The sequence below is a fragment of the Phoca vitulina genome, unplaced genomic scaffold (assembly GCF_004348235.1).
Source record: "Phoca vitulina isolate PV1807 unplaced genomic scaffold, GSC_HSeal_1.0 scaffold40, whole genome shotgun sequence".
Lineage (NCBI taxonomy): Eukaryota > Metazoa > Chordata > Mammalia > Carnivora > Phocidae > Phoca > Phoca vitulina.
Genome location: NW_022589743.1, coordinates 13,143,492 through 13,156,924, shown reverse-complemented (window position 1 = coordinate 13,156,924; position 13,433 = coordinate 13,143,492). Strand labels below are relative to the sequence as shown.

General features: G+C 35.1%; 1 protein-coding gene across 1 annotated transcript in view; it reads right to left on the bottom strand.

Moving 5' to 3' along the window:
- BRIP1 (BRCA1 interacting protein C-terminal helicase 1) overlaps positions 1-13,433 on the bottom strand; it is a 176,572-nt gene that overhangs the window by 110,919 nt on the left and 52,220 nt on the right. Inside the window, exons 6-9 of the mRNA XM_032428708.1 lie at positions 11,997-12,287; positions 9,356-9,577; positions 6,254-6,453; positions 587-719 (exon numbers count right to left, since the gene is read on the bottom strand). Of these exons, the coding sequence (XP_032284599.1) occupies positions 587-719; positions 6,254-6,453; positions 9,356-9,577; positions 11,997-12,287 (846 nt within the window). The remainder of the gene's footprint in view (positions 1-586; positions 720-6,253; positions 6,454-9,355; positions 9,578-11,996; positions 12,288-13,433) is intronic.

Genomic DNA, 13,433 nt, shown 5'->3' with positions numbered 1-13,433 from the left:
ATCACTGAACACTACATCTGAAACTAATGATGTACTATATGTTGGCTAATTGAATTTAAATAAAAAATAATAATAAAAGAAAAGAAAAACATTCATCTGGAGGAAGGAAAAAAAAAAACCTTTCACAATATAAGTCAGAAAGCCTCTATCCAGAAAAAGGTACAAAAGTACATACTCATAAAATTTTACATACAATTTCATGAGATTCATAGTAACCTCCAGCCCACTCATGATTTCTATCCACCCAGGTTTATAACCTCTAAGTTAAGGAGAACAAAAAATGAACTTATCTTTTTATCTTCCAAATTTTTAATTTTATAACCAACAAAATAATTTTACAACCTAAAAATATTTACTTCTTTTAGATTTGAACAAAACAATTCATTCCTTTAAGCCATATTTCTTTCAAACTAGATAATGCTACTTTTTTAATCCATAATTTACACCATTAGTTAAAGATTACAAACTTAGATAATAAAATTTTAAAATAATTAAATTGCCGTTTTTTAAGTCTGGATTAATTTATTCACTGTTAAACCATCTCTAATTCACTAAATAAATGTCACAGGTAGAAAAAAAATCTTACCTGCAAAATGGGAAAAGTAGCAGTGGTGATGCCCATTTTGTGTAAATTTAAGAGCATTTCACTTCCACTCCATATTTTACAGGATGATTCATAATCCCTTTCCATAAGATGTTCAGAGTTTGCTTCTAACCAACTAAAATAAAACAATTCCATCAACCAGTATCATCCTTACATGCACTATTTCAACAAAACAAAGAGAACTGTGATACATTGATCATATTCCTTGAAGCTCTTAGGATACAAATGTGAATTAAGACATCTTTTAAAATGCATGCACATTTCATATTACATAATAAACACTTATATAGCTAAAAAGTAAGCTTTTATTCAGAAAAGAGAAACATGCATGTGATTTCCCAGTTGTGTTTTTTTAGATTCACACTGCTTTACTTTATCTTTCCAACTGAGAACCAGGTATAGGAGCTGATCCCAAATGTGCATAAAGGAAATATAAAACAATCTAATAAAGAAATTAAGGTGTTACATATTAAGACAAAAAAGAGTTACTAGAAAATATATTCATTTTTATGTATACATACACATTTTTACATTCAGTAAGTACTTAAATGCCTATATTATGTCAGACACTGGACTGGGACTTGGTACTAGAAATACAGCAATAAGTAAAATAGGCAAGATCCTTATTCTCATGGAAATTACATTCTACTAAAGGGAAAAATAAACTTAGAAACACATAAATGAAACAAGAAAATATCAGGTAATGAAAAGTCATATAATGAAAATAAATTAGCTTAATGTAGTCTACTTGCTATTTTAATTTGAATGTCAAGGAAGTTCTCTGTGAGGTGACATTTATTCTAACAATTGAATGCAAAAAGTACCCCGTCATGAAAGGATCAGAAAAAAAAAAAAAAATTCCAAGCAGAAACAACAGTTAGTGCAAAGATTCTGAAGTGGTAAACAAATTTTGCTTATTTAAAGACCTGAAAGAAAGCCACTGTCGTTGCAACACAATGGGCAATAAGGAATAACATTATGAACAATGTTAGAACAATGTTAGAGTGATAAGCAGGAATCAGATCATGTTGAGCCAAGGTAAGGAATCTGGATTCTACTCAAAATGCAAAGGGGAAGGTTTTAAATGGAGGACTGATTAAGAGAACGTGAGCCTGTGAGCAGGGGGGTGGGGAGGACCATAGGGAGAGGGAGAGAGAATCTTGAGCAGACTCCACACCCAGCATAGAGCCTGATGTGGGGCTCAATCCCATGACCCTGAGATCATGACCTGAGCCCAAGTCGAGTCAGATGCTTAACTGACTGAGCCACCCAGGAACCCCTTAAATGGAGTATTTTAAATAAGAGAGAGACAATCTGGGGCGCCTGGGTGGCTAAGTCCGTTGAGCGTTTGACTCTTGATTTCAGCTCAGGTCATGACCTCAGGGTCATGAGATCAACCCCTGGGGTCTGGCTCTGCGCTTACAGAGTCTGTTTGAGATTCTCGCTCTTCCTCTCCCTCTACCCTTTCCCCAACTAGTGCACTCTCTCTCTAAATAAATACAATCTTAAAAAGAGAGAGAAAATTTATTTTAAGTGTTAAAAGATGATTCCAGTTTCTAAGCCAGAATGGATTATAGGAGAAGGCAAGAATGAAAGCAGAGACCTGCTGGAGGCTGTTACAGAATTCTAGTTGAGAGATGATTCTGGGATAATAGATATGAGATTAAAGGATTTGGGATATACTATACAGGTGGCACTGTGAGGCAGTAATCAAGGATAATAGATTTCTGATTTGAGGAACTGGCTGGTACTGTTTGCTTAGATAAGGAAGACAGGGCATTTGGGGGGAGTAGGTAGGGAAAGGGAAGGAGTTTGTTTTGTAAAGTTGAAAATTAAATTCCAAACAGACATAAATAAAGTACAGTTGGATATATGAAAATAGCATTCCAGAGACAGACTAGAATCTAGATTTATTATTGATTGGGCTAGACACAGATTCAGGCCTTACTAGTACTACTATGGTACTCGGTTACATAATTTAGGCAAAGTACAGAGATAGAGAAGAAATGAGGTCCCAGGACCAAGTCCCGAGGCACTTCAACATTTAGACATCAAACAGAATAAGAACTATCAAAAGAAACTGAGAAAGAATGAACTATGAGGAAGAGGAAAATCAGGTCTCATAGAGGCTATCTAGGAAAAAGTACTCCTATATGTCTCCTCTTGTCTCACTAGTTCACTTCTGACACATTTGGTCACTAAATGTATGTGGGATTCTTTTTTCCTTGCACTAAGCAATTCTCCAAGACACTAGCTGGGTGTCCTATGATTCAATTCAATTCTGACACTAACTGGAGTTAGCATAAACCCCACAGGCTAAGCATTCAGTTATCACCAGACTGCCCTCCCCACCTCTTCACCTCAGATGCCAGCATTTAAGTCCAAAATGTCATCTGTGCTTCTGACCAAGCAATTATAAATCAGAGGTTTCCATGACCTCTCCTCAGGTGTGATCATTTACTAGAACAACGCACAGAACTCCAGGAAACACCTATGTTTACCAATTTATTATATAATAAAGGATAGAGATAAATAGCCAGATGAAGAGATAAATGGGGAGAGGTCTGGAAGGGTCTGAGCACAGGAGCTTCTGCCCCTGGAAAGGTGGGATGCTCCAAGCACATAAATATGTTCACTAATCTGGAAGCTCTCTGAATCCTGGCTTCATCACATAGGCATGATCTATTATCAACTCAATCTCCACTCCCTCTCCCCTTTCCAGAGGGAACAGGGGGCTGAAAGTTCTAAGCTTTTTTTTTTTTAAAGAATTTATTTATTTATTTGACAGAGAGAGACAGCGAGAGAGAGAACACAAGCAGGGGGAGTGGGAGAGTGAGAAGCAGGCTTCCCGTGGAGCAGGGAGCCCAATGTGGGGCTCGATCCCAGGACCCCGGGATCATGACCTGAGCCTAAGGCAGACACTTAACGACTGAGCCACCCAGGCGCCCCTGAAAGTTCTAAGCTTCTAATCATGGTTTAGTCTTTCTAGTGACCACCCCCATCCAGGAGCCCACTAAGCACCACTGCATTAGAACAAAAGACAGCCCTAGCACCCAGGAAATCCCAAAGGATTTAGGAGTTCTGTCAGGAACTGGAGTCAAACATGCTCTTAGTGCTCTTATCACTTAGGAAATTACAAAGGTTTTAGGAACTCTGTGCCAGGAACCAGGGACAGAGAGCAATGTGTATATATTTTCCATTATTTCACAGAAGTTAAGCCAAAAACATTTTTCATAGAGGTGGGAGTCCACAATACCCAAACAACATGCTGAGAGGCTGAGTAAGATAACAGAAAATTAACCTTTGGATTTGGCAACATATGGATCATTGGTGACCTTGATAAGAACAGTTTTAGTAGAATTCTGCAGACAACACAACTGACATCAGTGAGGAAAGACTGAGAAGTGAGAAAATAGAATTAGCAACTATAGACAACTCTTTCAACAAATTATGCTGTGAAATAAAAATGACAAACTGCTACATGACAAAAATACCACAACGAAAGACACAAGCACATGGCAAAATAGGGGAAAATGTATTTGCAACTTTTATCACAGACAGGCAAAGGGTTAATTTGCAAAGAGCTTCTACAAATCAATAAGAACCATAACAAAACCAAAAAAACAACAGAGATGTCAACAGACAGTTGACAGAAAAGGAAATATAAGTGGCCTTTTAAAATACTTAATATTGGGGCACTTGGGTGGCCCAATCAGTTAAGTGTCCTACTCTTTGGTTTCAGCTCAGGTCGTGATCTCAGGGTTGTGAGACTGAGCCCCACATTGGATTCCACGCTCAGTGCGGAGTCTGCCTGGGACTCTGTCTCCCTCTCCTTCTGCCTCTCCCCCCGCCCACCCCGCTCTCTCTCTAAAATAAATAAATCTTTTAAAAAAATGCTTAATACCAATCATATTAAGAGAAATGTAAGTAAAAACTGCACTGGAATACCACTTTTCACCCATCAGACTAGAAAAAAACAACGTTCATTCTCTCATACATTGCTCACAAGAGTATAAATTAGTCCTCCACCTGCTCACTTATTGTGTAAATTTTAGAAATACTTGTCAGAATTACAGGTAGATCAAACAATCCCATTTCTAGGAATTTTCCTATATACTCCCGTACATATGAAATAATTTATGTTCAAAGTTATTCATTACAGCAATGTAACAGCAAAAGATTGTAAACCTCAATACCTATTAATTAGAAGCTAGTTAAATTATTGTACATCCATGTAACAGAATTCTAGGCAACTATTTTTTAAAACTGAGAAAGCTTTCTAAATCTTGATATGGAAACATCTCCAAAATATATTAAGTGAAAAAAGGCAAGATACAGGAAAATGTAGGTAAAAGTATAGTGCCAATAATTAACAATATTGTAGAGTATACTTAAAAATTTGCAAAGAGGGTAGATCTTACATTAAGTGTTCTTATAAAAAAATAATATAGAGGGCAGAAGGAAACTTTCAGAGGTGATGTTTATGGCATAGATTGTGATGATAGTTTCATGGATGTATACTTAGCCACAAACTCATCAAGTTTTATACATTAAATATTCACAGCTTTGTGTATGTCAATCATACCTCAATAAAATGGCTTTAAAACTAACATATTTTTATGCTTAAAATAGAGATGACAATGGGGCACCTGGGTGGCTCAGTCAGTTAAGTGTCTGACTCTTGATTTTGACTCAGGTCATAATCTCAGGGTTGTGAGATCAAGTCTTGTATTGTCAGGTTCTGCGCTCAGCAGGGAGTCTGCTAGAGATTCTCTCTCCCCCTCTCCTTCTGCCCTTACCCCTCACATGCATACACACTCTCTCTAAAATAAATCTTAAAAAAAAAAAAGGAGAAGACAAAAAAAATGAAAGTATAGTATGCCATCATTTGGGTAAAAAAGGAGGAATAGGGGAAAGTATCTATATTGGCTCATATATGCACTGAATTGCTCATAAATATGCACTGAAGGATAAACTTATTCAGGAGGAGGGGCTAAGCAGATGGGGAATGGGGTGGAAAGGAGTTTTTACAACATAAATTTGTATATCTTTTATGTTCAAACATGTGACTATATAACATTCAAAAAAAACTTTATACTATGAAGGAAACAAAACTGCTGCAGTAAATGGAATAGGATATAGGGTCAAGATCTAAGATAAAGAGATTCTAGATCAACAACCTAATGTCTAATAAAAAGGAATTCAACGTAAACTTTAATAAAACTATTACTAAATCTACTAAAGTAGTGAAATCTTGATTAAAACTCATCAAACCAGAATCCTACTCAAACTGAAAGATAAAGCAATAAGTTAAAGCCATAATCTAAAATTTTAAAATATGTTACTTAAAATCATCTTTAGTTTATGTTCAGCCCAATGTCCTATACACATCATACATGGGCTGTTAAATTATTCTGTTAAATGAGAAATAAGATTCATAATTACCAATTTAAAAATCAATTATTTATTATATTCTTTTGAACAAGACAAAAGTTTGGACTGGCCTATTTCTAAAAGTTTAACAGGCAAGGAATAATCCATTTCCTAAGTTGCCTGATCAAAGTTTACTAATTAAAATACTATGGCATAAAAAAACATGTTTTTAATACAAAGGCAGCACAAATGACACTGTTAGACAAACGTTCTTACTTAATTAGGCTATAGCACACAGCTCGCAGAGGTTCATGGTCTTTCTTCCTTATATTATTATTGACCATACTATCTAGTTCATCTCGAGCAAACCGAAGCTGAACTTCTGTTACACTGTAACTTGCTGACTCCCGAGCACAGTCTTCAATGTTATGAGCTTCATCTAAAATGATAATCTGTTCTTTTAGATTGATATCCATCTATAAGACAAAAGAATTTTCCTGTGAAACATTCGGTAAAATGGACTTAACAGCAGTAGGCAAGATATTGCATTTAAAACTTCACACTATAGGCCAACATGGCAAGGATAATTATCTAAGTAACTGATTCTAGGTCTAAAACTTTTAAAGCACTAAGGCTAACAAATATCAACATTATAGTTTCCCATTTTTCACTCTCAAAATACTTTGTGAATCTATCAACCAAAATGAGTTAACGGAGTCTGGATTAAGGTACAGCTGGCCACACAAAAGGGTATAAAAATCTCACTATGCAATCTCCAACATAATTTTAAAAGAGGAGTTAAAAAAAAAAACTTTAAAACTAAAATAATTATACAAGATTCAAAAGACTCTCAAAATACTAATATAAATACAGCATGTATCTGTTTCGTTTTAGTTGTTCCTACAACCCTTCATTTTGAGAACTGTTCTTTCGCAGCTGTTCATCTGTTAATTAAGGGACATCACCACTCTCACACCATAGACTCAGAACCCAGGCTTGTCAGTTAAAGTATTCCATCCCTCTGTGGTCACAGGTTCAAGAATGGAGATGAGATTCAAGGTAGGCCAATCAGAGAAATTTGGGTGCTGAATATAAGATTATGTTCTTTTTTCCAGGTTAGGTGGCTGCTTGTGGTTATCTTTGTTCCCACTGGAAAGAAACTGCCTGAGAATAAAGCCATCACACTGAAGTCAGCCAAGTATTTTTTCTTAAGCTCTACTGAAGCTGGGTTTCTGTCACTTGCAACTGAAAGAGTCCTGGCTTATACAAAGTAATGTTACAAAGCAACTGCCAGTGAGTTATTCTGAGGAAAAAATATACAGAGAGTTGACAATGACTGAAAAAGAACCATGGAAGAATACGAAATATATTGGGGTTTAAAAGATGAATAGAGGGTTGCCTGGGTGGCTTAGTTAAGCGTCCAACTCTTCATTTCAGCTCAGATCATGATCCCAGGGTTGTGAGATCAAGCCCCACGTCAGGCTCCCCACAGGGCATGGAGCCTGCTTAAGATTCTCTCTCTCTCTCCCTCTGCCCTCCCCCCAAAATAAATAAATAAAAGGTGAGTAGAATTTGGATTTGGATAGCAAAGGGAGTCGGGGCATTTCAATATAGGCATCATCAGAAGCAGAGATACAGTTAAGAACAAGATATCCTCAGGGGACTGTAATTCTTGAAGGGTCCAAGTTGGGAGTTTGTAGCAGAGATGTCCAAAAAGGTAGATTCAAGCCAGACTATTGAGCATCTTGAGAGTAAGCTTAAGAGACATGGACTTTAATCGACAGATGAATTGATAAAGAAGATGTGGTATATATATACACAATGGAATACTACTCAGCCATCAAAAAAAAATGAAATCTTGCCATTTGCAATGACATGGATGGAACTAGAGAGTATTATACTAAGCAAAATAAGCCAATCAGAAAAAGACAATTATCATATGATCTCACTCATATGTGGAATTTAAGAGACCGAACAGAGGATCATGTGGGAAGGGAGGGAAGAATAAAAGAAGACGAAGTCAGAGAGGGTGACAAACCATAAGAGACTCAGTCATAGGAAACAAACAGGGTTGCTGGAGGGGAGGGGAGTGGGACGGATGGGGTAACTGGGTGATGGACATTAAGGATAGCACATTAAGGATAGCATGTGATGTAATGAGCACTGGGTTTTATATAAGACCGGTGATTCGCTGAACCCTACCTCTGAAATTAATAATACACTATGTTAATTAATTGAATTTAAATTTTAAAAAATTTTAAAAATTAAATAAAATAAAGAAGAAATATGGATTTTATCCCATGAGCCAAGAGTGCAATAGATTTTGAAGCAGAAGAAAGCTGTAATAAAAATAATGTTAGGAAGACTGACCTGGCATTAATATGTACAGTGGCTCAAATGAAAGGGGCCTTGCTAAGAGGCAACCAAATAAGAGGTAGGACAGTAGAAAGAGTAAACATAATAATGCCTATTAATTTTAAGATTAAATAGAAAGCTAATGAGAGTTGTGCAGTAAGATCTAAAGAGAGGAATAACAGGTGAATATACCAAGTTACTCGCTTTTTTTTTTTTTAAGTAAGCTCCACACCCAGTGGGGAGCCCAAAATGGAGCCCAAAGTCATAACCCTGAGATCAAGACCTGAGCGGAGATCAAGAGTCGGACGACTAACCGAATGAGCCACCCAGGCTCCCCCAAGTTATTCACTTTTTCTCTTATGCTGTAACAACTGGATGGTTTTAAGACGAACCATGCAAATAAACACAAATGCTATATCCAAACTTCCTTTCTCAAAAGCTCACAAAGCATAATTTACATAGTATACATATTCTCCCCACAGAGTTCTTCAAACTATAGATTCTTCAGATGAATGTTTTAAAATAATTCTGACCATTCATAAGTAGAAGGAGTGATACTTATTACTAGGTCTCAACTGGGGGTAATTTTGCACCCCCAGGTTATATTTGGCAATGTCTGGAGACATTTTTGATTGTGACAGCTGTTAAGGGTGCTACTGGTGTCTAGTGGATAAAACCAGAGATGCTGCTCAGCATCCTACAGTACACAAGATAAATCACCACAACAAAGAATCGTCAAGCCCAAAATGTCATTATTATAGGCTGAAAAAACCCCATCAAAATCCCACTCAGTACTAGGTCCTTAAAAGTATTAATTACCTTGGACATTAAGGTGATAAGATCTAAAATTCAGTTTTTAATACACCTCAGTATATGTTTTCAGTACTCTAATCTTATACATTTACATAAATTAAATATAAAGCAAAAAATAAAGTAAAAAGTAAAACATCTAAAAGCTTTCACATTGATCATTTACATTCCAATAAGTAGGAGAAAAGTTCTAATTTTCACATAGTTACTCACACTTTCCCTTATTTGTGCATCTAGAAGATAGTTGTAAGGACAAAATATTATGTGAGCATCTTCTATTAGTTCTCGTGCTGTGTAATATGGACATGCCTTTAGTTTCTTCCCCAAGCTGACAAGTTCTTCTATATCCCAGGCTTTGCACATTCCTTGAAGAGTCTGTAATGTGTGTTGATCACTAATTTTATGTACACCATGATAAAAATAGCAGGATTTGCCCTAAAAACAAACATGCGTTACTGAAATGTGAATCAACAAAGGAATAAAACAAGTTTATCTCAGAATTTTCAGAACATCATTAAAACCACAAGGCAAAGATTTTACAGGAGAGAAATTATACCATAACCATAATCACAACCATTTTAAAGAAACTCTATTAGTTGACTCAGTATAGCTCTAGATACTCTAAATTAACCTGAAAAAAATGTTTTGAATTATGTTTGCTGTGCCATTGTTCTGATTAAAGTGATATTAGGCAAAAATATTTCTTGAAGGATACACAAGAACAATGGTATCACTGGTTGCTTTCAAAGATAACTAAGTGACTTGGGGACAGGAGTGAGAGAGATTTTGCTCTATAAACACTTCTGTACATTTTCAGTTTGAGCCATGAGACAGTATTACTTAATCAAATATAAAGAAGTAAAACGAAAGGAAGAAAGGAGAAAGGGAGAAAGGTATGTCTTAGGGGAAAAAAATAGAAGAGTGTTCACTATAAAATATCTGGAAGATACAACGGAGTACCAAAAATCCCACTAAATTATCTATAATTCTATCACAGAAAGAATGTACTAGTAACATTTTGATGTATTTCATTTACACTTCTTCTATACATATGTACATATGGATACATCTCTAAAATGTGACCCAACATTAAAATGAGAACATGATTATTAACTGTTAAATCTCATCTTCACAAAAAACACATTCTTCCATATCTAAAATAATTTTTTAGAATTATTTCTAGGGCTAGTTAAGATTAGTTTTTCTTATTTGAAACAAAAATTAACTTTTAGCAGATAAGTGCATTGCTTTTCCAGTATAGGAGTACTATCGTAAAAGAAACAGTGAACAAAAACACATGTGCCTTTGGATCAAGCCAAAAAATCGGAAAGTTTAGACTTTAAGGGCACTTAGAATGACACTCCTGTGCAGGCTGATAGCAAAACTAGAATGGCTCATCCATTTTAGCTGTGTAACACAACCCTGAGGGGAGTCTGTCAATTGAAGTGTTATCACACTTTTAAACTCTTTTTCACTCAAACTGTCAGTTATCTATTTATCATTTCGCTTTGGTAATTCAGCCACAGTAAACATAGACACCTATAGTGACTTTGTAATTGGCCATCATTACAATACCAAATTACCCTAAGGACTTGAGAACAAGAAAAAGAATGTTCATGTATGGCTATGAGCTAAGCATTCTGAGGCAGAATTAGGTCCAGGCAACCAAAAGCAGGTATCTTCAATTATTTATAACCAATGAGAAAGAAATGCATAATATAAAATAATATATTCACATTACATGGTAGAAGGTGATATATCAATTAAATGAAACTCTAGGGTCTATGGCTCATAGCCTTTTGTGTAGAACCAACTCTGTTCGACAAAATACTAGTGAAAGATAGAACAACTTTCAAAATATATTAATTTACCATTGGTCATTTCATAGACTATCAATTTATGGTTCATGAATAATTTCTGAGTATATTCCAGACTTGTAACTTCAGTTTCAGACTAAACGAGTTATTAAACTGTACACAGACTACCAAACTAATACCGCCAAAAAAATTATTATGTTTTTACTAAAGAAGACTTCTCAATTCCACCTTGACCAAATTCATATTATTCAAGATTTCCCTGGAAAACTTCAAAACCACCAACGACATATCTTTAAAGTTAATAATTTAATATAACTTTTTTTGAAAGAGAAGTTTGTACTTATCAGAATTACAAGATAGGATAATCATTATATTTCTCATTCAATTAAAAAGCATTTAAAAATTTACTCAAAGAGAGAGCCTAAATAAACTATCTTCTCATGAAGTTTTAAAATATATAAAATATATTAATTAGATCGAATTAGGCTAAATTATTTAAATACTTTTATCTCCTCCTATGACATCATCCATATTTGACTATTTTTGGTAGCGGGATTTCAAAGAGGTACTAGGAAATTAATTTCAAGGAATTAAATATCCCCAAGCTTTAGAACCAAAACCTATCATTTTAAACTTGAAGAAAGATTTTCTTATGGTAAAATTATTTTTCAAAAAATAGCAATACTAGGGGCACCTGGGTGGCTCAGTGGTTAAGCGTCTGCCTTTGTCTCAGGTCATGATCCCAGGGTCCTGGGATCGAGCCCCGCATCGGGCTCCCTGCTCCACGGGAAGCCTGCTTCTCCCTCTCCCACTCCCCCTGCTTGTGTTCCCTCTCTCACTGTCTCTCTCTATGTCAAATAAATAAATAAAATCTTAAAAAAAAAAAATAGCAATACTAGCAATTCATTTGGTTTTCATAAGTTATTTGATTATCACTGGAAATACACATATGAAACAGAAAATGAACATGTAAAAAATTGAGTAAATTGAATCTTTCAGCCTTATTTTTTTCTCTAAAACAAAATAACTTTACTTACGTTTTTTCCATCCAGCAATTCCATGCACTTTTCTTTTCTGTTGAAGCTACCTACTACTTCAGGATGGACACAAGTATGATCCCTGCTGGAAAGAATAGTCATTGGGACCCCTGAGTACGCTGTCCTCCGGAGCTCTCTAGTAATTTGAGCTATCTGTTTGTGTGTGCGTGTCCCAAAATATATTTTGGGTATCTTGGATTTCCCCCCATGATCCTTCTTAGTGGTATTTGAGGAATCTTGACTGCTTCCTTGTTTAGTAGAACAACAACACCTGGAACAGTGACCAGGGGGCTGTAACAAAGGAAAGAAAAGACAACTTATGCCTGGTTACCACAAAAAATGTTATTAAACCCCTCACAGAATCAGAATCTATAAGTAATAAATCACAACTGTCAAATAAAGAGAAATGTCAAGATATTACATCATCTAAAACTTGCCATTAAAAAAAAAATACAAATTCCATTTCAAATTGCTTTTCTTGCACTCTTAAAAGTTACAATGTTTCCATATTTGCATGGTTTTCTAACATATCATTCCGACTCTCAAATTCTAAATGTTTTAAGAGGTTTTAATTCTAATTATAAAAATAAGACAAAATGGAGGACAATTTTCATTTTTGCTTAGGCTTCAAGTGAACTCGTAATACTACAGTTTAGAGTTGATAGTGCTATTTTTGTTCACAGTGTAGCCCATTCAAATATTCTATACCAACACTTTAAAGAGCATTTTAAATATAGCTTACCAAAAAAATAGAAATATCAAGTTGAATCTAAAATAGCATTAAAAACAAGAAAACTATTCTCTAGCAAAGGGATGCAAATGAATGCAAATTATTAATATTTAATAATGAGGCAGGTTGCTTGTGTGGAACAAATACATCTGAAATTCGATTACCTGTCATGGAATTCAAATCCATCAGTAAAATTTTTCAGGATAGCTTTTTCTGGACAATTTTACTCATAATTCATTTCCACAATTAAAATAATTAGATAAATGTCTCCTAAACGCAACATATGGAACAGCAGGAATATAGTCTGTTATTTACCTGATTTTTCTCTTCTGTTTCCAAACTCAAAAATAAAATAAAAAGTTCATTGCTATATATTAGAACCATGAGTTCTTAATAACTATTCCCTCCTCAACCTCAATTACTATACAAATGAGACAAAATGCAGCCTCATTTAAGAGAAATCCCGTGAAATCGTTAGTTTATAGAAGTGGTCACTGATGGGGAAAAAAAGCTAAATAGCACAGTAGCTTAAGAGAATTTGTTCAATAGAACAAATACACCTTTTAACTGAAGTTTTTTTTTTTTTTAATTATAATCAGTAAGAATAGCCTTCATAAACAAATGCTAAGTCATAGCACGTTACACCACAATACTGGGGATCAAGCTGTCTTTTAGCCTCAACTCAGTGGAAAAGCAAGTTCAAATTA